Here is a 27,474-nt window from a genome sequence, read left to right on the forward strand (position 1 = left end):
GTTTAACGACACCACTAGAGTACACTGATTTATTGATCACCGGCTACTGGGTGTCAAACATTTGGTAATTCTGACATGTAGTCATCAGTTAAAAGTTAGTTTTGTTTAACGACACCACTAGAGTACACTGATTTATTGATCACAGGCTACTGGGTGTCAAACATTTGGTAATTCTGACATGTAGTCTTCAGTTAAAAGTTAGTTTTGTTTAACGACACCACTAGAGTACACTGATTTATTGATCACAGGCTACTGGGTGTCAAACATTTGGTAATTCTGACATGTAGTCATCAGTTAAAAGTTAGTTTTGTTTAACGACACCACTAGAGTACACTGATTTATTGATCACAGGCTACTGGGTGTCAAACATTTGGTAATTCTGACATGTAGTCTTCAGTTAAAAGTTAGTTTTGTTTAACGACACCACTAGAGTACACTGATTTATTGATCACAGGCTACTGGGTGTCAAACATTTGGTAATTCTGACATGTAGCCTTCAGTTAAAAGTTAGTTTTGTTTAACGACACCACTAGAGTACACTGATTTATTGATCACAGGCTACTGGGTGTCAAACATTTGGTAATTCTGACATGTAGCCTTCAGTTAAAAGTTAGTTTTGTTTAACGACACCACTAGAGTACACTGATTTATTGATCACAGGCTACTGGGTGTCAAACATTTGGTAATTCTGACATGTAGTCATCAGAGGGAAAAAAAGAAAGAAAGAAATGTTTTATTTAATGATGCACTCAACACATTTTAAAAATCCCATGCCTCGACTGGGATCCGAACCCAGTACCTACCAGCCTGTAGACCGATGGCCTAACCACGACGTCACCGAGACAGGTAAAAAAAAACAATTATGTTTATGGTTAAGAAAATCATAAAGTAATGATAAGAGTAATTAATTTTGTCAAACGGTTAAGTTAAACCAAAAAAAATCAGCAAATTTTTTTTTGGATATGGCACCATACCCATTCCACCCTCTAGCAGAAACCCTTAAGACATGATAGCACACACCAGAGCCTTGATATACCAGTCAAGAGGCATGAGTTGGGATGGTGGAAAAACTACAGGTTATATGTCAGGTAGCTGAGTGTCCTGTCTATACATGTTATATGTCAACTAGCTGAGTGTCCTGTCTATACAGGTTACATGTCAACTAGCTGAGTGTCCTGTTATACAGGTTACATGTCAACTAGCTGAGTGTCCTGTATACTCAGGTTACATATCAGCTAGCTGGGTGTCCTGTCTATACAGGTGACGTCAGCCAGCTGGGTGGCCTGTCTATACAGGTTATGTCAGATAGGTGGGTGTCCTGTCTATACAGGTTATGTCAGATATATGGGTGTCCTGTATATACAGTTTATATGTCAACTAGCTGAGTGTCCTGTCTATACAGGTTACATGTCAACTAGCTGAGTGTCCTGTATATACAGGTTATATGTCAACTAGCTGAGTGTCCTGCATACTCAGGTTACATATCAGCTAGCTGGGTGTCCTGTCTATATAGGTGACATGTCAGCCAGCTGGGTATCCTGTCTATACAGGTTATGTCAGATAGCTGGGTGTCCTGTCTATACAGGTTATGTCAGATATATGGGTGTCCTGTATATTCAGTTTATATGTCAACTAGCTGAGTGTCCTATCTATACAGGTTACATGTCAGCTAGCTGGATGTCCTGTCTATACAAGTTATATGTCAGCTACTGGGTGTCCTGTCTATACAGGTTACATGTCAACTAGCTGAGTGTCCTGTCTATACATGTTATTTGTCAACTAGCTGAGTGTCCTGTCTATACAGGTTACATGTCAACTAGCTGAGTGTCCTGTATATACAGGTTATATGTCAACTAGCTGAGTGTCCTGCATACTCAGGTTACATATCAGCTAGCTGGGTGTCCTGTCTATACAGGTGACATGTCAGCCAGCCGGGTGTCCTGTCTATACAGGTGACATGTCAACTAGCTGAGTGTCCTGTATATACAGGTTATATGTCAACTAGCTGAGTGTCCTGCATACTCAGGTTACATATCAGCTAGCTGGGTGTCCTGTCTATACAGGTGACATGTCAGCCAGCTGGGTGTCCTGTCTATACAGGTGACATGTCAGCCAACTGGGTGTCCTGTATACACAGGTTGCACTGTACACACATTAATCAGAATAGTCATGTGCAGCCAAACTGGCTGTGAAAATACATCTGTCCTACGCAGTCCATGAAACCATCTGACATATCCCATCCGTCAACACTGCCGCCATACCGCAATTCAATTACACTCCCAATACCCAGGCCTTATGGGTGGCATAAAGCGGCATCAAGAAGACCTAGGGAACCGACTTTATGGATTTCCAGTGACAGAAATATCAAATGTAGATTAATGATAAATGGAACCAAGTCATAAGACAGAAGACAGAGGATTATCTAGGTCAAATTTAATATTTATATTGGGAGTCAAGTCTTAAAGGTATACAATATCCTAATGTTACGCACCACTTATATTAATCCATTCTATGATATCACACCTTTTAATTTGATTTTCAATTTTTGCATGATGGGTATTCAAACCCACAGAAAAAAAGAAAAAAAAACACTTTTTTTAACGACGCACTCAACACACTGTATTTACGGTTATATGGCGTCAGACATATAGTTACGGACCACACAGATATTGAGAGGAAACCCGCTGTTGCCACTTCATGGGTTACCCTTTTCGATTAGCAGCAAGGGATCTTTTATATGCACCATCCCACAGACAGGGTAGTACATACTACGGCCTTTGATATACCAGTCGTGGTGCACTGGCTGGAACGAGAAATAGCCCAATGGGATCATCGACGGGGATCAATCCCACACCGACTGCGTATCGAGCGAGCGTTGTACTACTGGGCTACGTCCCACCCCCCAAACCCACAGAACACCAGGGCCCGTGCTTAAAGTCTCGAGTTTATAGACTCTAAAAGTTTTATAGGTTTAAGGTGGTTATCACTCCCACTCCCTATCACTCACCCAAGACCAATTCAATGTAATTTATGCCTTATAATGGACAGGATGTAGACCAGTGGTAAAGCGCTCGCTTGATGTGCTGTCGGTCTAGGATCGATACCTGTTAGTGGGCCAGCCAGTGCTCCACAACTAGTGCATCAAAGGCCATGGTATGTGCTATCCTGTCTATGGGATGGTGCATATAAAAGATCCCTTGCTGCTAATCCAAAAGAGTAGCCTATGAAGTGGTGACAGTGGGTTTCCTCTCTCAATATCTGTGTGGTCCTTAACCATATGTCCGACACCATATAACCGTAAATAAAATGTGTTGAGTGTGTTGTTAAATAAACAATTTCCTTCCTTCGAGAAAGTGTCAACAACGTGTAAGTGTAACTCGGTACTTCATTCTTGGTTCGAGCGTTGCGATGTATTCGACCCTTCTGAGTTTGACCCAACGAAATTCAACTGTATATGCTTTCAAAATATTTTATCTCTATATATATCCAATGTTTATTCATTCAGCAAGACCCAGTTACATTGTATTTGATTAATTTATTAACATATCTTGCAAATTGTAAATCCTTCTGTCACTAAATGGGGTGCCCATAATAATCTGTTTGGGTTTTTGGGTGGGTTTTTTAAAGAACTATCAAAAGTGTTGGACCAGGCAGATTCCAGAGCCCTGCTGAAACACATTTGACCACACACGACCTAGCAGCAAAAGCAAACAGGCGATCTGACAGCCAGTATGAAGATCCAACACTGTTTATTCATTAGTCATATCACACTGACTGACAACCTGACACATCCAGCAGTTCAATTGGAACCAGGCATGTGGAAAGTAGTATTTTTCTGCTGATTTGAAATATGGCCTGGTTTTCACCCTTCCAGCATAGATAAATATTTCATGTATAGTCTTGATTATCGGTGAATCTTTGGTCTTGATTATCAAGGAATCTTAGTCTTGATTATGGATAAATCTTGGGTCTTGATTATCGGTTAATCTTTTAGCCATGACCTCAGTCTGTTCAGTGTACCGATTAAATCTTACGAAAAATTGTATATATATAACTTGATCAATTCTCCAGGGCAGGTAGTAGCCCAGTGGTAAAGCTCTCGCTCAATGCACGGTCAATCTGGGATCGATCCACGTCAGTGGGCCTAATGGGCTATTTCTCGTTCCAGCCAGTGCACCATGACTGGTGTATCAAAGGCCGTGGTATGTACTACCCTGTCTGTGGGATGGTGCATATAAAAGATCCCTTGCTGCTAATCGAAAAGAATAGCCCATGAAGTGGCGACAGCGGCTTTCCCCTCTCAATATCTGTGTGGTCCTTAACCATTTGTCTGACGCTATATAACCGTAAATAAAATGTGTTGAGTGCGTCGTTAAATAAAAATTTCTTTCTTTCTTTGATCAACTCTCTGACCAAAACCATTTGACACTTGCAAAAGATTGGAAACTCTTGCTGCCCAGCTACACCTAGATGACTTGATCTCTGCTTTGTGAACTGTATAGACAGGATATATGACAGTTAGTTGGGTATCCTTTATAGACAAGATATATGAGAGTTGGATATCCTTTAAAGACAGGATATATTTGGCCTGATGAACATTTCTAAGATTTTTACTCCTCATCTTATCACTGATAGGTTTGTGGATGTTTCTATATTCAGATCCTCAACTTGGCTCAATCAGACGTGAATATCATTGAGAACAGTAATGGCTTTGTCTCCCCGAACCCAGACCGACCGCACATCAAAGAGTGCTTTACCACTGGGCTAAGTCCCACACCAATCCTCTTTGTGACAATGCAAAAATGATGCATTGTCCAGGAAAGGATCTATTCCGTAGTGGCGCTTTACAAGAAGGCTACGTTCTGCCACTACATACAAAAATGATGCATTGTCCAGGAAAGGATCTATTCCGTAGTGGCGCTTCACAAGAAGGCTACGTTCTGCCCTACATACAAAAATGATGCATTGTCCAGGAAAGGATCTATTCCGTAGTGGCGCTTTCCTCTTTGGCTACGTTCTGCACTACATACAAAAATGATGCATTGTCCAGGAAAGGATCTATTCCGTAGTGGCGCTTCACAAGAAGGCTACGTTCTGCCACTACATACAAAAATGATGCATTGTCCAGGAAAGGATCTATTCGGTAGTGGCGCTTCACAAGAAGGCTACGTTCTGCCACTACATATAAATATAATGACCTATATTTCTATAAACAAAGATGACCTACTTCTCTAAAGATCTAACAACTGATGACCTACTTCTCTAAAGATCTAACAACTGATATCCTAGTTCTCTAAAGATCTAACAACTGATGACCTACTTCTTTAAAGATCTAACAACTGATGACCTACTTCTCTAACATTCTAACAACTGATGACCTACTTCTCTAACGTTCTAACAACTGATGACCTACTTCTCTAACGTTCTAACAACTGATGACCTACTTCTCTAAAGATGTAACAAGTGATGACCTACTTCTCTAAAGATCTAACAACTGATGACCTACTTCTCTAAAGATGTAACAAGTGATGACCTACTTCTCTAAAGATCTAACAACTGATGACCTACTTTCTGAACTCGTCCTGCAGGGCCTGGAGTCGCGACCTGCACGAGTCACTCTCGACGCGCATGTCATGGAGTCGGTGCTCGGCGTCGACTCGCAACATCCTCTCACGATCCAGCTCTCTCATCAGACCCTCACGAGACTCGCCACGCTGAAAAACAAACAGAAATACGTTAAGGAAGGAAGGAAGGAAATGTTTTATTTAATGACGCACTCAAAACATTTTGTTTACGGTTATATGGCGTCATACATATGGTTAAGGACCACACATATATTGAGAGAGGAAACCCGCTGTCGCCACTTCATAGGCTATTCTTATCGATTAGCAGCAAGGGATCTTTTATATGCACCATCCCACAGACAGGATAGCACATACCACGGCCTTTGATGTACAAGTCATGGTGCACTGGATGGAGTGAGAAATAGCCCAATGGGCCCACTGACAGTGATCGATCCCAGACCAACTGCGCATCAAGCGAGCACTTTACCACTGGGTTATGTCCCGCCCCTTAACTAGGTTAAAGACACGTGTTCCATTTTTATCTTTATAGCAGATTTTGAGATAAACAGAAACTTAAAATTGCTGATCCAAGTTTTCAACACCAGAGCTTCAAGCATCAAAAATACACATTCCTCATATACATGTAGTCAAGGAGAGGAATCATACTCCTCAAAATGTCAAGGAGGCAAGTCACTCCTCAAAATGTCAAGGAGAACTGCACTCCTCAAAATGTCAAGGAGGGGAATCATACTCCTTAAAAAGTCAAGGAGGAGAATTGCACTCCTCAAAATGTCAAGGAGGAGAATTGCACTTGCACTGAGGGAAGTCGCGCTACTCAAAGTATCATCTTAACTCTAAAAGGAGCATGAACGTAACAAACATATTTTTCCTGCTTTATTGCATACCACGGTGAAATGCCATCATCCACTGGCCAAAAGCAGTCATCAGTAAAGTCCTTGCACTCAGCCCTGTGAAAACCAAGAATAACTTCAACTTCACAGAGATGGCCACCTACAAGATGTGGAGCCTGTTTCACCGATTATCTAAGTTTCAATGAACTGATGTTTCTGAACACACACTCACAAATAAACCCATCCATCTATCCCTTTATCATTGCCAAAATCCACCAACCATCCAAACACACCCACCCACCCACCCACCCACCCATCCATCCATCCACCCATCCATCCATCCATCCATTCATTCATCCCTTTATCCATCCATCCATCCATCCCTTTATCTTTTCATCCATCCATCCCTTTATCCATCCATTTATCTTTTAATCCATCCATCCATCCATCCCTTTATCCATCCATCCATCAATCAATCCCTTTATCTTTTCATCCATCCCCACACCCACACCACCCTGAACCGTTTTTTCCCTTGTGTGTGTTTGTCAACAAAGCTGAATTTGCAGACAGATCTATGCACAGAGTATGTAATATAATCGATACCTGTTTAATATACGGAACAGCTTAATACATAAAGGAGTAATCATCAAATTACTTTTACGACAATTTCATCAAATTCATCATCGATTCATATTCGGTGCTTTCACCTCATTGTACAATAGTTCTAAAATATCTTGGATTTTTTTAAAAATCAATAGAAGCTGAAATGTGTTATTCAAAGAAATCTTACAAGACACCTTCTAGCAAAGTTTCCCATAATTATTATGCAAATCCATGCAACACGTCTCAATTTCAAAAAACGTCTAATTATGCATAATCATGACTTAATAGCCATGGTTATCAGATTTAGCCGTTTCTGTCACAATATTAGCGGCAAATTATGTCAACACCGGCAGAAACGCTTGTGAATAACATAATCAAAATGGAAATCAACCATTCTTGTCTAATATTTCATGCTCCAGTTACGTCCCTTGATGGGATAGTGTTCTTCTTATGTAAATCTCCACCAAAACATGGACGAGGTTTTGACAGCTTCAGTATGTTAATTTTACTGTAGGAAAAAAATAGAAATAACACTTTGACAACTTCTTGCCAATTATTACCATGAATATGGATGTAGAACAAAAATCACAAAAACTTCATAGAAAGATTAATTTAAAGCTACAGTATCGAGAATTCTTTTTAAAAAAGTGCGGGATTTAGCTCAGTCGGTTGAGTGCTTGCCTGAGGATCACAGGATTGAACCACCTCAGTGGATCCATTCAACTGACTGGGGTTTTTTTCTCATCCAACCAGTGCACCACAACTGGTCAAAGGCTGTGGTATGTGCTTTCCTGTCTGTGGGAAAGTGCATGTAAAAGATCCTTTGCTGCATTAGGAAAAATTAAGCAGGTTTCATCTGATGACTACAAGTCAGAATTACCAAATGTTTGACATCCAATAGCCGATGATTAATTAATCAATGCGCTCTAGTGATGTCATTAAACAAAACAAACTTATCTTTTAAAACTGGTTTCAAGACTAAATACAGGTAGATGTCCATGTTCATGCATAGAACAAAAATAATGTCCATCCTTAACCACTAACATTATTGATATATTTAACAGCAAGGTTCATACTGACTTTGATGGTACACTTACTAATCCATCAGCCTTAAGACTGGTAGGTACCGGGTTCACATCCCAGTGCCGGCTCCAACCTAGAGCGAGTTTTAATGGCTCAATTAATTTGATTCAAAAATCTTTTTCACTAACCACTAACAGCTAATTAACCATTAAAATGACAGACCCAAGTTTTTCACTGTTTGAGCTGTTTTTGATCATTTAGATTACATTTTACTCCTGTTTGAGCTGGAGGTTTTATCATTTAGATTACACGATACTCCTGTTTGAGCTGTTTCTCATCATTTAGATTACATTTTACTCCTGTTTGAGCTGTTTCTCATCATTTAGATTACATTTTACTCCCATTTGAGCTGTTTTTGATCATTTAGATTACATTTTACTTCGATTTTATTGTTTAGAATATCCATGTCCAGACATCTGAAGTGTTTCTGGTCATCCTGGTTTTTGTAATACCCTAAGTACATCTTTCTTAATTCTAAAAACACACTTACCTCTGAGAAGTAATGGTCATTGAGTCAAGCTTTCGTCTATTTTAGTCAGTTAGGGTTTCTGCCAGAGCGTAAAATGGGTATAGCATCATACCCAGATTTTTTGGCAGATTTTTTGTTTAAAAAGTTAACCCCTTGATCATTTGATACAGTCTATGTAACCCCCTTGATCATTTGATACAGTCTATGTAACCCCCTTGATCATTTGATACAGTCTATGTAACCCCCTTGATCATTTGATACAGTCTATGTAACCCCCTTGATCATTTGATACAGTCTATGTAACCCCCTTGATCATTTGATACAGTCTATGTAACCCCCTTGATCATTTGATAGTCTATGTAACCCCCTTGATCATTTGATACAGTCTATGTATCCCCCTTGATCATTTGATAGTCTATGTATCCCCCTTGATCATTTGATAGTCTATGTAACCCCCTTGATCATTTGATAGTCTATGTAACCCCCTTGATCATTTGATAGTCTATGTATCCCCCTTGATCATTTGATAGTCTATGTATCCCCCTTGATCATTTGATAGTCTATGTATCCCCCTTGATCATTTGATAGTCTATGTATCCCCCTTGATCATTTGATAGTCTTTGTATCCCCCTTGATCATTTGATAGTCTATGTATCCCCCTTGATCATTTGATAGTCTATGTATCCCCCTTGATCATTTGATAGTCTATGTATCCCCCTTGATCATTTGATACAGCCTGTGTTCGAAACCCAATCACTTTAATGCCATCAAAAAACCTCTAACAACCCTGGCTGTCAAATAAATTGACCAAGTCTCCGGACGCCACTCTTAACGATTGGATTCCTCTGACTCCCAACTATTGACAGTCTGTGCCGACCAACCAAACACTTGTGCAGCGGGCATCGTTTTTAAAGGATTATTCGGGGATCCATCAACTTTTATAAGTATAATGGGTCGCCGGCCAGTGCTTGATCACAGAGCGCTCGACACATCTCCTCCAAGACACAATGTAATGGGTTTAGAAAGTGAAAAGAAAATCAAGAAAGTAAGACCGGGGATGGCGCCACCGAAACTGTTTGGGAAACTCTGTGATCATTACCTAAAGCCTGAGTGAGTCCAATAGTCAAGGCTACACAGGTTATAAAGATAGCCAGAAGAAAATTGTTTTCAGACATTCTTTTGATCATGGTCATCGTGTCTGCTCATCTATATAGATTGGAGTTGCTGCTGCTGTTGTCGTAGTCACGGTTCCTGGAATTCCCGGTATTCTGGTATTACAGTTTATTAAGACTGTAATCAACTGTCTCTGAGACGCAGTGGTGTACAGGATTAGTCTTTCAGACAGGCAGGAAATGGCCTTGGTGCATGGTGTAGCTATAGTTTAGACTAGAACACATTAATTTATTAATCATTGGCTACTGGATGTCAAATATTTGCCAATTCTAACATACAGTCTTAAGAGTGGAAACATGTTACATTTTCCCATTAGTAGCAAGGAGTCTTTTATATGCATCACATGGGCGGATCCAGGAAATATTTTTAGGGGGGGACCAAAAAAGAAGGGCACATTGACTCGTCAAAAGGGCACCTTACTACAAGTTTTGATATTTACAATTAATATGAATTCCTACAGTTCTACGTCATAATATACTAGCAATAATGAAGTAAATTGGCGTCACTCGCGTTAGAACCTCAATGGGGCCCCATTGAGACTCAATAACACAGACACATATCTGCAAGCTTGCGCATGTACACGAAAATCTTGATTTCATTTATCTACAACATAATTATTGTTTACTTAAAAAAAAAAAAATTCTACAAACAAAAAGGGCACTTGGACATTTTGAGGGCACTTGAACAATTTTTTTGGGGGGACGCATCCCCCTGGTCCCCCCCCTTGGATCCGCCCATGCACCATGCCACAGACAGGACAGCACATACCTTTGATACACAAGTCACAGTGCACTGGATGGGACGGAAAAACAAAACAATTAGAGATTGGGACCACTGAGGTGATTCGATCCTATGACGCAAGCACCTCAGGCAGGTTATAAAGATAGTCAGAAGAAAATAGTTTTCAGACATTCTTTTGATCTTCATCATGTCTGCTCGTCTATATAGATTGGAATTGCTCCTGCTGTTGTTGTAAAAATGTTTGTTTTATTTAACGACGCCACTAGAGCACATTGATTTTTTATCTTATCATCGGCTATTGGATGTCAAACATATGGTCATTCTGACACTGTTTTTTAGAGGAAACCCGCTGTCGCCACATAGGCTACTCTTTTATGACAGGCAGCAAGGGATCTTTTATTTGTGCTTCCCACAGGCAGGATAGCACAAATCATGGCCTTTGTTGAACCAGTTATGGATCACTGGTTGGTGCAAGTGGTTTACACCTACCCATTGAGCCTTGCGGAACACTAACTCAGGGTTTGGAGTCGGTATCTGGATTAAAAATCCCATGCCTCGACTGGGATCCGAACCCAGTACCTACCAACCTGTAGGCCGATGGCCTAACCACGACGCCACCGAGGCCGGTCCAACTGCTGTTGTTATAGTCATGGTTCCTGGAATTCCCGGTATTCTGGTATTACAGTTTATTAAGACTGTAATCAACTGTCTCTGAGATGTAGTGGTGTACAGGATTAGCCCTTAAGGTTAGGAGAGAATATTGGCCTTGGTGGCGTAGCTACACATGCATAGAAACTAATACATGAATACCTCATGGTGAAATGTATCTATGAGTCAAAGTTTGCTTTGTTTAACAACACCACTAGAGCACATAGATATGACAAGCATTCTAAGAGTATACTAGAAGGAAATGTTTTATTTAATGATGTATTCAACACATTTTATTTACGGTTATATATGGTGTCAGACATATGGTTACGGACCACAGAGATATTGAGAGAGGAAACCCGCTGTTGCCACTTCATGGGCTATTCTTTTTGATTAGCAGCAAGGGATCTTTTATATGCACCATCCAACAGACAGGATAACACATACCACGGCTGTTGATATACCAGCTGTAGTGCACTGGCTAGAGTGAGAAGTAGACTGACTGTGCATCAAGCGAACACTTTACAGCTGGGCTACGTCCCGTCCCCAAGAGTATACTGCTAAAGCAATGCGTCCCCTACCGGGCTCAACTAATTTTCCTATCTCCTGAATTCAAGGGCCATAACTCCGTAAAAAAAATCAGTAAATCGCCATGAAAGTCAAACCTGATCTATAACAGTACATGATGAAGTTATGTACAAAATTTCATCTCAGTATCTTAAGGTATTACAGAAAAAAGTCATGAAAACAAATTTTCTTATCTGATAAGTTCAAGGGCGAATAACTCTGTGAAAAATGGGTAAATCATCATGAAAGTTAAACTTGATCTGTAACAATACATGATAAAGCCATACACAAAATTGCAGCTCGATATTTTGACGCAGTGCAAAAATAAAACCTGTTTGGACAAACAATTTTTTTTTTTTCCCCTACATATACACATATGTTTAAGGGCCATAACTCTGTCCAAAATGGGTAAATCGCCATGGACCGACCGACTCATGGACCAACCGACCGACCGACCGACCGACCGACAGACAGACAGACCAACAGACAGACAGAAGGATGGAGATGAAACGTATATAGTACCCTCCTGTTGGATCAGTAGGGTACTAATAATTAATCATTGGCCGTTTGATATCAAACATTGAGTAATTGTGACATAGTCTTAGAGAGGATATACATATACACCAGTCGTGGTGCACTGGCTGGAATGGGAAATAGTACAATGGGGGAGGGGGGGGGGCCACCAACTAGTAACTCAAGAAGACATTTCTAGGTGAAACGGAAAAAGTAATGAACTTAGGGACCCTGGGTTTGTGACTTAGGTTAACTCCTAAAACTATGGCATCCTTACAAGTCCTCTGCCGCTAATAAATCTGGTCTGACCCACAGCACTAATGGCCGCTCACAGTAGGGGAGCATAGTAGGTGGTTACAAGTGCCTCTTAACAATGCCAGAAGTAACTACTGAACATTCTGAAGTGGTCAAACTAAGCCCACACCTAAAAACTGATGGGGAATGACAGGTGTGTGGCACAGATAGCCATAAGAGACAAGCACCCGTCTCCATTGGAGAGACAAGGATTGGGATGTGGAGGTGGACAGCGAAAGAAGTTGAAAGATAGGAGGAGTTGCCAGATCGGGAAGAAATGAGATGGAATTCAAAGGAGAGAAAGGAATGGAGTTAGAAAGACAAGGACTGGGATGTGGAGGTGGACAGCGAAAGAAGTTGAAAGATGGGAGGAGTTGCCAGATTGGGAAGAAATGAGATGGAATTCAAAGGAGTAAAAGGAAAGAAGAGTGCAATGGATTAAAATAATAATAATAAAAAATATAAAATCCTAAAACTAAAAACATTTACTCCCAAGACACCATTACCAGTATTGGAGCTCTCCAGTACTGAAGTTCAGATAATCAAGTCCATCAAAACTGTATGACTGTATATTCCATTCATGCCACTGTAACAGATACACAATGTACATGTATGTCATTCAGATTCCACTGAGGGGATTCGAACCAGGAATCCTATGAGAAGCAAATCCATCAAGACTGTATATTCCATTCATGCCAGTGTTACAGATACACATATATGTCATTCGACCTCCACTGTGGGGATTCGAACCAGGAACCCTATGAGTATCAAATCCAAAAAGTCTGCATAATATATATAAACATTTATATTATAATTCTGCCTCCGTTGTGGGGATTCGAACCTGGACTCCCATGAGTATCAAATCCAACAGGTCTGTATAATATACATGTATATAAACATTTATATTATAATTCCACCTCCACTGTCGGGATTCGAACCAGGAACCCTATGAGTATCAAATCCAACAAGCGTGCATATTCAATTCATGGCAGAAAATACATGTACATGTAATTCCATATCCACTGAAGGGATTCGAACTTGGAATCCTATGTGTATCAAATCCAATACGTCAATACAATATCTACATGTATATAAACATATTTATATTAAAACTGAACTCGACAGAATACTGCACTAATACTATCTGTCTCCTTCAGTGAATCTCATAAAAAAACCCACCCCAGAATTACACAGATACACATGTAGATAATTCCACCTCCACTGTAGGGATTCGAACCACGAATCCTATGAGTATCAAATCCAACAAGTCTGTATAATAATATATATCTAAACCTTTATGTTATAAGTGCACTTGATTCCTGATTGGACTAAAACCATCTGCTTCTTTCAGAACATCTCTTTAAAAAACACCTGCATATTCCATTCATGCCAGAGTTACACAGATACAAATGTATGTCATTCCATCTCCACTGAGGGGATTTGAACCACAAATCCTATGAATATCAAACCCAACACATCAGTACAATATGTATATAAACATTTACATCAAAACTGTATTCAGTCCATGACCATACTAAAACCACCACTCTTTCAGTGCATCTCGTACCAAACAACTGAAGAACTACAAGAAAGATATTTCCAGATACCACTATCCGACTTGGAACTCTCCTGGCGAAGAAGTCAAGAAACAAAAGTTATTTTGAGAGCTTCTCCAGAGAGAAGTACTGAAAGTCTCCCCGCATCCAACAGGTCTCCGACACCATTACCAAAAGCCGGCCAGTGTTAAGTGGTATCAATAAATCAAGGGGCTAGATGAAACACACCGTTTTACACACTACCGTTAAGATGGTCAATACTGATTTTTCATCAAGCGAGCAATCATTCGCCCAGACAATGACAGCTCCCCCTACGTGCGAGAGGAACTCTCCAGTGTGGAAGTCCCATAAACTAACATCACTTGAATGAACTAAAGGCATCTATAAATCTGCAAAAATGAAGAAAAGCTTTCCATCTTTGAGATTTGCCTGGGTTGATTAAGAAATATTTTTAGACTAAAGGACAGAACTATTTTGGTATAATACTATTAAAAGAAAACATTTCATTAATCAATGTTGGTAGGTGATGGGTTCACATCCCAGTCATTCTCTACCACAGGAAGGAGAGAGAGAGAGAGAGAGAGAGAGAGAGAGAGAGAGAGAGAGAGAGAGAGAGAGAGAGAGAGAGAGAGAGAGAGAGAGAGAGAGAGAGAGAGAGAGACAGACAGACAGACAGACGGACAGAGAGACAGACTCACTGCCGCGAAATAGTCTACTTATGCTGATAAAGCAGCAAGAGATCTTTTATATGCACTTCTCCACATATCACATATCACAATCTTTGATGTACCACTCATGGGAGAAATTAGGGCAACAGATCAGCCATTGAGCTATAACCCGTAGCTGTATGCTATAGAATCTTAGGATTAACAAAAATTTACTAATTCTGATACATATTGTAATATTTGTCTTATATTTATATACTTTTTCATATCATTAAATATATAGTGAGAGAAAAAGTAAAGTTTGTTTTATTTAATGACGCCACTAGAGCACATTGATTTTTTATCTTATCATCAGCTATTGGACGTCAAATATATGGTCATTCTAACACTGTTCTTTGTTTTTTTTAGAGGAAACCCGCTGTCGCCACATAGGCTACTCTTATACGACAGGCAGCAAGGGATATTTTATTTGCGCTTCCCACAGGCAGGATAGCACAAACCATGGCCTTTGTTGAACCAGTTATGGATCACTGGTCGGTGCAAGTGGTTTACACCTACCCATTGAGCCTTGCGGAGCACTCACTCAGGGTTTGGAGTCGGTATCTGGATTAAAAATCCCATGCCTCAACTGGGATCCGAACTCAGTACCTACCAGCCTGTAGACCGATGGCCTAACCAAGACGCCACCAAGGCCGGTCATACTGAGAGAAAGAAATAAGGGAACACTTGGTATTTTAGACCAAATTAGCTCAGTGAGTTAATGCTTGCTTCAGGTGCATGCATCACAGGATCGAACCACCTCAGTGGATCCATTCAACTGATTGGATTTTTTCTCGTTCCAACCAGTGCGCCACAACTGGACAAAGGCCATAGTATGTCCTTTCCTGTCTGTGGGAAAGTGTATATAAAAGATCCCTTGCTGCATTAGGAAAAATGTAGCAGGTTTCCTCTGATGACTACGAGTCAGAATTACCAAATGTTTGACATCCAGTAGCTGATAATTAATTAAACAATGTGCTCTAGTGATGTCGTTAAACAAAACAAACTTATCTTTTAAAACTGGTTTCAAGACTAAATACAGGTAGATGTCCATGTTCATGCATAGAACAAAAATAATGTCCATCCTTAACCACTAACATTATTGATATATTTAACAGCAAGGTTCATACTGGCCTCGAGGGTACACTTACTAATCTTACTAAGGAAAAATGTAGCGGGTTTCCTCTGATGACTATGTGTCAGAATTACCTTATGTTTGCTATCCAGTAGCTTGATGATTAATTAATCAATTTGCTCCAGTGGTGTTGTTAAACAAAACAAACATAATGTCTGTGTAAAACACAATGTTGACATGGAATTCAATGTCAGTAAGGTGGGAATGACTGACCGCCAGTAGTAGTTCATGTTATTCCTTCTTTATTTCATTTTCATCAGTATTTACATGTATTTTAACCATCACACTACAAAAAGCAGTGATGACATTTATATACAGGTGGCCGCTTAAAAGAAGTTTCATGTAATTGCTAACACTATTAATCTTAAAACACCCCATTAAGAATACAACACACTTGGACCGAATTGAACAAGTGCATTAAATGTGTTCAGAGAGAATAAAACACTGACTCGATTATCTCCCCTCATACAATATAGAAAGATGGACTTCATCACGATGATAGAATGAAACCCGAGATATTAAGAGTTGGTGCCTTCATCTACAAGAATAGCCAGTTGGAGGAAATTTCATTTCCTGAAAGCTGGCAATGTAAAGTTTGGAAACGGGGTCCAATTAAATGGTTAATAGCTTGTAATTTATTCTCCCCCCCCCCCCCACCAACCCACCCCCAGTTTGTTCTCCCTCCACACCCATAAGAAATTACAAGAGTGGTTCTGATTTCTTCAGTACTGCTAATTGACACATTTCTTCTCTGGGTTTTTGCCGTTACCGTAGTTTAAATGCGAATCTGATAGAATTTATTTGTAAAATTCTGAAAAGTGCTAATTTTACCTACCTTTTACATAAAATTGTTTACAAGGATGAAACAAATGTTTTATTTTTTAATGAAATACACAGCACATTTTAATTTATGGACAGATATGGACAGTGGATGACTGGATAGTTTGATGGATGGCTGGATGGATGACTGGATGGCTGGATGGAAGGATGGCTGGATGGAAGGATGGATGGATGGAAGGATGGCTGGATGGAAGGATGGATGGATGGAAGCATAGATGAATGGAGGGATGGAGGGATGATGGATATATGGATAGATATAGTTGGTTGGATGGCTGGATGACTGGATGACTGGATATATGGACTGATGGATAGATAGATGGATGGATGGATGGATGGATGGAGGGATGGATGGAGGGATGGAGGGATGGAGGGATGGAGACATAATATAGGGATTGATGGGTATATGGATGGAATGATGGATGAATGGATGAATAAATTAATTGATGGATGGATGGATGGATGGATATATGGATGAATAGATGAATGGATGGACAGATATCTGAAGTGTGTGTCCAAGACAGCATGTTTGAGCTTTAATTGGATATAAACACAAAAATAAGTTAAAATGAGAAAATTATTACAAATGAGAATTTTTCTCATCACAATTTATAAATATAAATGTCAAATTCTTGACTATTACATGTATTAGATTTAATAAATATATTACTCCGATCTGTACAAAAATAAACCCTTCACTCCTCTAGATCCATCATCAGGCATGTGATTTGTGAATTGAATTGTACACCCTGTTTAGTACATCCATCAACAGATTGCCATCTACTTTTGCTGGATTTTATCACATCCCGGATCTGCCTCAGCTACATTATATTCTGCAAAGCCGATATATATTTTTTGAGGAGAGAAAATTAATAAACTTGTAAATGAGATTTCCCAAGAGCGGAGTTACAACATTCATCACGGCCCATTTTACTGCGCTTGTCGAAGTGTGATCTTTTGTGTGTTCTGTCGTACACCACTGTATATAATTGTCAGGCTCATGAAGAAAAGACAAACGAGCACATGCATTTAGATGCAGATCAGAGACTGAAAAATCTAAAGACCTGACATATATCACAAACCTCATTATATTCAGTAGCAACTCCATTTGGTAAAAAAATAATAATAATAAAAATAAAATAAAAAAAATACATGTGTAATTGATTATCCAGTCCATTTGGTAAACAAAAAAGAAAGAAGAAAAAGAAACGAAAAAGAGGAAAAGCAGTTCTATTTTATTGTATTGTTCTTTATGCTGATTTCAGATATCAAAAATTCAAAAGCCTAGCCAATATTAGATTCTTCATTATTCATTTTGTGAAATGAAATCACAGTATTAGTTTTTTATTGTGCTTTACGACGGTTTGGTGAAACAAGAGTGTAAAGACTTGCAGTATATCATACGCCTCATTATTCTGTAGAAACTCCTCATTTTGTAAAATTACAGGGGTTTTTTGCTGGGGTGGGTTGTTGTTTTTTTTGGGGGGGGGGTTAAAGCGTATTTTGAGATAAACTTATAAATGAGAACATTGCAGTATATCATACACCTCATTATTCTGTAGAAACTCCTCATTTTGTAAAATTACAGTGGTTTTGGGGGGGGGGGGGGGGTTGGGTTTAAAGTGTATTTTAAGATGATTTGAAGAATTACAAAAATCAATAGACCAGTATTATACCACATGGCTATAAATGTAGCAACAATCAAAACATTTCAAGAACTGTATCTAGACTACTGATATATGTCAACAGGATGAATGGATGGATGAATGGATGAATGGATGGATGAATTAATGGATGAATTAATGGATGAAGGGATGGATGAATGGATGAATAAATGGATGGAAGGAGAGACGAATGGATGAATGGATGGACACAAGGAGAGATGGATGGATGGATGGATGGATGGATGGATGGATGGAAGGACACATAGACGGAATGAGATGGATGGATGGATGGATGGAAGAAAAGATGGATGGAATGACAGATGGATGGATGGATGGATGGATGGAAGTAGAGATGGATGGATGAATGGATGAATGGATAGATGGAAGGAGAGATGGATGGATGGATGGATGGATGGACAGAAGGAGAGATGGATGGATGGATGGATGGATGGATGGAAGGAGAGATGGAGAGATGGATGGATGAATGGATGGACGGAAGGAGAGTTGGATGGATGGATGGATGGATGGATGGTTAGATAATTGGATGCAATGATAACGAGATGGATGGATGGATGGATGGTTAGCTAATTGGATGCAATGATAACGAGATGGATGGATGGATGGATGGTTAGATAATTGGATGGAATAATAACAAGAGAGATGGACTGACAGATCAACAGATGGATGGATGGACAGATAGATTAATGAATGTATGTGTAGATGGATGAATGAATGGATGGATGGATGAAAAGATGAACGGATGGATGGATGGATTGTCCAGACCATTTACTGCAATTAACAATGTTTTACACCCAACAACCACTGATTAAACGTGTTGTAGTGTCATTAAATAAACAAACATAATTTTTCCTTTCACCACATAAAAGACACAAAACCCTTCATCTAACAATATTGTGAGATCTACAGCTTGTATCGCCTTCATCTAACAATATTGTGAGATCTACAGCTTGTATGGCCTTCATCTAACACTATTGTGAGATCTACAGCTTGTATGGCCTTCATCTAACAATATTGTGAGATCTACAGCTTGTATGGCCTTCATCTAACACTATTGTGAGATCCACAGCTTGTATGGCCTTCATCTAACAATATTGTGAGATATACAGCTTGTATGGCCTTCATCTAACAATATTGAGAGATCTACAGCTTGTATGGCCTTCATCTAACAATATTGAGAGATCTACAGCTTGTATGGCCTTCATCTAACAATATTGTGAGATCTACAGCTTGTATGGCCGTCATCTAACAATATTGAAAGACCTACAGCTTGTATGGCCTTCATCTAACAATATTGTGAGACCTACAGCTTGTATGGCCTTCATCTAACAATATTGTGAGATCTAAAGCTTGTATGGCCTTCATCTAACAATATTGTGAGATCTACAGCTTGTATGGCCTTCATCTAACAATATTGTGAGATCTACAGCTTGTATGGCCTTCATCTAACAATATTGTGAGATCTACAGCTTGTATGGCCTTCATCTAACAATATTGTGAGATCTACAGCTTGTATCGCCGTCATCTAACAATATTGAGAGATCTACAGCTTGTATGGCCTTCATCTAACAATATTGAGAGATCTACAGCTTGTATGGCCTTCATCTAACAATATTTTAAGTTCTACAGCTTGTATCGCCCTTGATCTAACAATATTGTGAGCTCTACAGCTTGTATCACCTTCATCTAACAATATTGTGAGATCTACAGCTTGTATAGCCTTCATCTAACAATATTGTGAGATCTACAGCTTGTATGGCCTTCATCTAACAATATTGTGAGATCTACAGCTTGTATCGCCTTCATCTAACAATATTGTGAGATCTACAGCTTGTATGGCCTTCATCTAACAATATTGAGAGATCTACAGCTTGTATGGCCTTCATCTAACAATATTGAGATATCTACAGCTTGTATGGCCTTCATCTAACAATATTGTGAGATCTACAGCTTGTATCGCCCTTGATCTAAAAATATTGTGAGATCTACAGCTTGTATGGCCTTCATCTAACAATATTGTGAGATCTACAGCTTGTATGGCCTTCATCTAACAATATTGTGAGATCTACAGCTTGTATGGCTGTCATCTAACACTATTGAGAGACCTACAGCTTGTATGGCCTTCATCTAACAATATTGTGAGATCTACAGCTTGTATGGCCTTCATCTAACAATACTGTGAGATCTACAGCTTGTATGGCCTTCATCTAACAATACTGTGAAATCTACAGCTTGTATGGCCTTCATCTAACAATATTTTAAGTTCTACAGCTTGTATGGCCTTCATCTAACAATATTGAGAGATCTACAGCTTGTATGGCCTTCATCTAACAATATTGAGAGATCTACAGCATGTATAGCCTTCATCTAACAATATTGAGATATCTACAGTGTGTATAGCCCTTCATCTAACAATATTAGCATGTTGGTAACAGCATTCTTGTTATTTACAGTTGGTAATATGACACATGCCATTAGCATGACTCTAGAGATTGGAGAAATTAGCCAGCTGAGTTTATAAGTGTTGAAGCGAATGAACCGATGAATATTGATCATGCATGGAAAAACGGCATCAGTTGTCAGGAAAGTAGTATCGGCGGCCCCGAAGGGGTGACAATTTCTTCAGGGAGGCTTGTATTTGATTTGGGCAACTCTTTCGGGATGTCGTCAAACACTTCCATCCATTAAGGCAGAGTAGGTGCTGTGCAAAACATAAAACAATCAATGTTTTCGTACTGGCCCAAGGTCGATGAGTGCATGTCAGTTACAAGTGTGACCATTTTCTCTTACAGTATAATATGATAGCAATCCTGGGTGTTTAAAAAAAAAAATTCACATTAACCACAGTTAAAAAGTTCACAGCTTTTGGGTTTTTTTAACATTTGGCATTTGAATGGTACACTAGTTAGGTCATCAAGTGAAGGAAATGTTTTATTCAACAATGCACTCAACACATTTTATTTATGTTTATATGGCGTCGGAAGTCATCAAGTGCTACAATGCACACTAAACCAACAACATATGTACACTGATGGAAGGAATTAAAGGGGCATACCCTAGTTTTTAAACACTAACGCATATTTTTGACTATTACAACCGTTTTTGATAACTTAAATCATACTTTACTTAGATTTTATTGTTTAGATAATCAATTCCGTACATTTGAAGTGTTATTGGTCATCCTGGTGTTTTTAATATCACAAAATGCATTTCTCATATTTTTAAAAACGCACATGCGTCTGAGAAGTAACACTTATGGAGTCGAGTTGTATTTCACCATTTCAAAGTCACAGACTCATGTTTCACTCTATTGTAACTTTATCCAAATGTGTTACAGGTTTGTAGATTAACTAAACTTAGTGTTAATTTTCACGAGTTGAAACTAGGGCATGTCCCTTTAAGAGAAAATGTGGAATTGCAATATGGGACAGGTGTACTAGATATTAGTTAAAAGTTTGGTTTTCTTTAATGGCACCACTAGAGCATGTTGATTCTCTAATCATAGGCTAATGGATGCCAAACATTTGGTAATTTTGATATAAAGTCTTAGAGAGGAAACCTGCTACATTTTTCCCTTGCTACTAATGGAAAAATGTAGCTGGTTTCCTCTCTTAGACTGTTTGACATCCAGTAGCCAATGATTAATAAATCAATGTGCTCTAGTGGTATCGCTAAATAAAACAATCTTTAAACTTTATGAACATCATGAAAACAAACTTTTAACATCATTCATTCATCCACACCCTTAATCTACAACATACTTGTTCTTTAAATTAAAAAAAGTTTGTTTTGTTTAACGACACCAACTGGAGCACATTGATTAATTAATCATCGGCTATTGGATGTCAAACATTTGGTAATTCTGACTCGTAGTCAACAGAGGAAACCCGCAACATTTTTTCTAATGCAGCAAGGGATCTTTTATATGCACTTCCCACAGACAGAATAGCACATACCACAGCCTTTAATATACCAGTCGTGATGCACTGGCTGGAACGAGAAATAGCCCAATGGGCCCGCCGATGGGGATCGATCCCAAGTGACCACGCATCAAGTGAGTGCTTTACCACTGGGTTACATCCTAACCCTGTTCTTTAAATAAAGAAACACTGTAGTCACAGGTCAGAACAAAAAAAAAAAAAGAGAAGAGAGAAACAAAACCCATTTGACAAAAGAACTTGCAAGACAGGAGTACCTCTTAATTTGCTAGTCGACATCGCCCCAGTTAATCACAGCCTGTGAACAATGACATTTCTATGACAACCATTCTCAGAAACAGATGGGCCTTGTGCATGTATTGGATTTTTTTCTTTTTCTTTTTTCTTTTTTTTGGCAATATTTTTAATGCACCTCACAATAGAATTCATCGCTGCAGAATGCTGCCCGCATCTTTCTTTTTTTCATCTTTTTTTTTCTTCTTCTTTTTTTTTAATGTTAATAATGGTTTTGTGTGACTAGCGATGAACAGTGGGTGCTGGCAGTTTGCTTGATGAAGGACCAATTAACATCACTCTTAAAGAAAATAGTTTTCTATGGCCATTAGTGGACGTTGATTATCAACAGATGAGGAATGGGTAGATTAATGGTGCAGAGTGCGATTCGAAAGAAACACACATGGAAAAATAAAAAACACTTATAGAATATGAGAAGCGATAGGAAGCAATTAAGTCTTAATTTGACAGATTTGAAAGTTAAATGGCTGCAATTAATAAATATCTTTTTATATTTAAATTTCTTACTGTTATTTCTTTCTTTTTTTGAGTATTTTTAAGAGAAAGAAAAAGGTAATGGAAAAAAAAATATTATAAAAAAAGAGATTTTATCAATTTTAATTTATTAAAATGAATAAAAAGTGACTCATATTATTAAGAAATAAATATTATGATTCCAATTTTGTCATAGACTATTATAAAAAAAAACTTAATAATATAAAAAAAACCAAGTTACATTTATTTCTATTAATACTGATATTAAAATAGTTTTAACACTGAGAGAAAGAAAAATAAATTTCTAAAACATTATTTAAAATTAATTACACCTGCAAAAAGCAATTACCATCACACACCCACCCAAAACATTGCAATGCTTGGTTAACTCACCTGAATTAAACATTTTAATTTTTTTACCAACTAAAAACATTTCCTTTTAAAAAAATTTTAAACCTAGTAATGGAAACTCTTAAATTAGAAAATTGAAATAATGAAAGCAGAAACCCACAGCTGCTACATAGACAGGTCAGGTCAGGACAGGTCAGGTCAGGTCATAGGTTTTAATGTGCACATTCAAGGCAAGCTGTTATAGAGAACAGCACGCCTGTCATGGGCACAGGTGTCGACGTATGCCAGCTCCTCCATGTTGCATGAACTCACCAAAAGATCTTTTATATGCACTGTTTCATATAACCATAAATAAAATGTATGAATGTATGAATGTATGAATGAATGAATGAATGTATGAATAAAAGAAAGAAAGAAAAAAAGAAAGAAATGTTTTATTTAACGATGCACTTAACACATTTTATTTACGGTTATATGGTGTCAGACATATGGTAAAGGACCACACAGATATTGAGAGAAGAAACCACCTTCATGGGCTACTCTTTTCGATTAGCAGCAAGAGATCTTTTATATGCAACATCCCACAGACAGGGTAGTACATACCACAGCCTTTGATATACCAGACATGAGAAAGAAAGAAAGAAAGAAAGAAAGAAAGAATATAAGAAAGAAAGAAAGCACGAAAAAACTGAAAAAAAAAGAAAGAAAGAAAGAATGAATGAACATCGGGTACTGGGTGTTACAGAATGGTAAACATTTGAATGAATCAACGACCAACATCACTATAAAACTAAAACACAGTTAAAAATTCAACCTGAATGAAAGACAGACATGTTTTGTTTAACGACGCACTCAACACATTTTATTTACGGTTATATGGCATCAGACATATGGTTAAGGACCACACAGATATTGAGAGAGGAAACCCGCTGTCGCCACTGCATGGGCTACTCTTTTTGATTAGCAGCAAGGGATCTTTTATATGCACCATCCCACAGACAGGATAGTACATACCACGGTCTTTGTTACACCAGTTGTGGAGCACTGGCTGGAACGAGAAATAGCCCAATGGGTCCACCGACGGGGATCGATCCTGGACCAACCACGCATCAAGTGAACACTTTACCACTGGGCTACGTCCTGCCCCAAAAATTCCATCCGATTCCCAACACAATAATACAGTCATAGGATGCTGATTGTCACTGGGTGGTAAACTGGATCTATTGTTGCCTAGGTAATCAATCTCCGACCTATCACAACTCAAGGAAGCCCTTTACCACAGACCTAAATCTCACCCTAGTCAATGATTTTTTTTTAAATGTAAAAAAAAAAAAAAATAATAAAAAAAAAAATTCCAATCATAAATATTTGCTTCTTTTCCTTTTTAATTCATTTTTTTTTCATTTTCAATAACAGCCTCTGGCTAGAACCATGATAATGCCGCTGCTTCCATTTCAATAAGAAGAAAGCCGTACAAGTTTTTTTCTCTCTCCCCGATGATGTTGAATAATCTAAAAGCTAATGTTCCATCACGGAAGATAAAGTAAATCGAAAATGTGATTTTATCTCCAGCTTCCGACTCTACGAAAGAAAAATCAAAATCAATTGACATCTTTCGGGGTGTAGCCAGGCGTGAAGATGGCAGACATTTTCGGTAGCATTGTAAGTCCGATAGTTTTCTTTTTCTCACTGATGTGGAGAATGCTAGAGATCAAAAGGCTTGTGAGAGAGGAAAGGAATGTTTGTTTAATACACATCAGCACACGATCTAATTCAATATTTAAATTAGAGTTTGTTTTGTTTAGCGACACCACTAGAGCAGATTGATTTATTGATCACTGGCAACTGGATGTCAGTCATTTGGTAATTCTGACATATAGTCTTAGAGCGGAGGAGTGAAATGTTTTATTTAACGACGCACTCAGCACATTTTATTTATGATTATATGGCGTCAGATATCGAGAGAAAACCCGCTGTCACCACTTCAAGGGCTACTCTTTTCAATTAGCAGCAATGGATCTTTTATATGCACCATTCCACAGACAGGACAGTACATACCACAACTTTGGTTACACCTGTTGTGTCTTAGAGAGGAATCTGCTACATTTTTCCATTGTAGCAAGGGATCTTTTATATGCACAACACAGAAAGGATAGCACATACCACAGCCTTTGATATACCAGTCGTGGTGCACTGGCTGGAACAAGAAATAGCCCAATGGGCCCATTGACTGGGAGCGATCCTAGACCAACCATGCATCAAGCGAGTGCTCTACCATTGGGCTACGTCCTGACCCAACTTAGTGTTTAATGACAGTGGCCATAGGACATTATTTATAGAACAATATAAAATATTTGTGGCCATTATAGTTTTTAAAATTAATACTAAGCAATTATAACATTGTGATGAGACCAATATATGATCTTTTATGAAGCAAAATGGACAGAAAAAGAAAAAGATCACGGTCAATATTTCTTTCTTGTAGACCGTAAAAGATCATATTGGTCTCATCACAGTCAAGTGCCATAAGCTTGTTTGTTTTGTTTAACAACACCACTGGAGTTCATTGATAAATTAATCATCGGCTATTGAATGTCAAACGTTTGGTAATTCTGACTCGTAGTCATCAGAGGGAACCTGCTAAATTTTTCCTAGTGCAGCAATGGATCTTTTATATGCACTTTCCCACAGACAAGAAAACACACACCACGGCCTTTGTCCAGTTGTGGTGCACTGGTTGGAACGAGAAAAAAAACCAATCAGCTGAATGGATTGGAACCGAGGTGGTTCGATCCTGTGACACAAGAACCTCAAGCGAGCACTTAACTAACTGAGCTAAATCAAATAAAAAATTTAAAATTAACAAAATGAAAAAATGTTGTGAGTTTCTTCTCTAAGTCTATATGTCAAAATTACCAATGTCTGACATCCAATAGCTGATGATTAATAAATCAATTAGCTCTAGTGGTGTTGATAAACAAAACAAACTTTCATTTCTGTGACACCTGCACCATTTAATGCCCACTGATTAAATGACCTGCCTGATAAAACCAGACAGAGTAACAGACGGCTGGAATAAAACTGTTGAAAATATTGACACATGTCGATTAAGCCTTAATCCGCATCAGTCATTGGGTCAAAAAATGACAGAATGTTAGAATCACTTGACTAAACGGATGTTCTGACAAATTGACTGTAACATGTACACAATATATCATAGTGTTTTCCCTAGCTTGTTTTAGCATGGTGCAGCACCATGCCTCACTAGTCTAGCACCATCTTGCGTTAATCAGTGTTATGCTGCACTGAGATTAAAAAATCCTTTTTCAATAATTAATTCTAAAATTTCCTTGGTAAAACACTAAAACAATGTATTATTAATTAATAAAAATATCTCTGTTATATATTTTGCATATTTATTAAAGCAAGAACATTAATTACATTGATGTTTATTTCAATTATTGTTTTTGTCTTTAATGCAAACAAAGTGTCCTGAAAATGGTCAAAATTGCCCCCAAAGTCTACCATGCCTTGCTAAATTTCGAGGGAAAACACTATATCAGGAAGGCGGAAAATACAATAACCCTACTGAACATGAAATTGTAATAAAAAAAAGTATGGGGTTTATAACTTTTATATTTCAGTCATTACTACATGGATATTTGCCACCTTTACTGAAAAGTGTACACCTATAGGTCAAATATCATTCAAATAGCAACAGATTCAATATTGTAAGTAAAAACAAATGTAACGCTTACTATACTTATGGCTGCCCTATGGTATCTGTGAGAAAGTGTATATAAAAAGATCCCTTGCTGCTAACATTTTATCAGGACCAGCAGTGGTGAATGTATTGCTGGTAAAATCTCTCTTTTTTATGCCAACATAAATTACCCTACATAATGTTTTTCAGTACTATCCTGGAAACACAATTTTTTTAGGCCTGACATACACAATCTAACCTAAACATTTCCCAGTAGTTCAGCTATATACACAT

The 27,474-nt window shown here is 38.4% G+C and overlaps 1 protein-coding gene across 1 annotated transcript in view; it reads right to left on the minus strand.

Annotated features, from left to right (window-relative positions):
- The window catches only part of LOC121387050 (serine-rich adhesin for platelets-like), a 97,934-nt gene that overhangs the window by 41,574 nt on the left and 28,886 nt on the right, over positions 1–27,474 (minus strand). Inside the window, exon 2 of the mRNA XM_041518062.1 lies at positions 5,569–5,714. Within this exon, the coding sequence (XP_041373996.1) occupies positions 5,569–5,714 (146 nt within the window). The remainder of the gene's footprint in view (positions 1–5,568; positions 5,715–27,474) is intronic.

The sequence above is a fragment of the Gigantopelta aegis genome, chromosome 13 (assembly GCF_016097555.1).
Source record: "Gigantopelta aegis isolate Gae_Host chromosome 13, Gae_host_genome, whole genome shotgun sequence".
Taxonomy (NCBI): domain Eukaryota; kingdom Metazoa; phylum Mollusca; class Gastropoda; order Neomphalida; family Peltospiridae; genus Gigantopelta; species Gigantopelta aegis.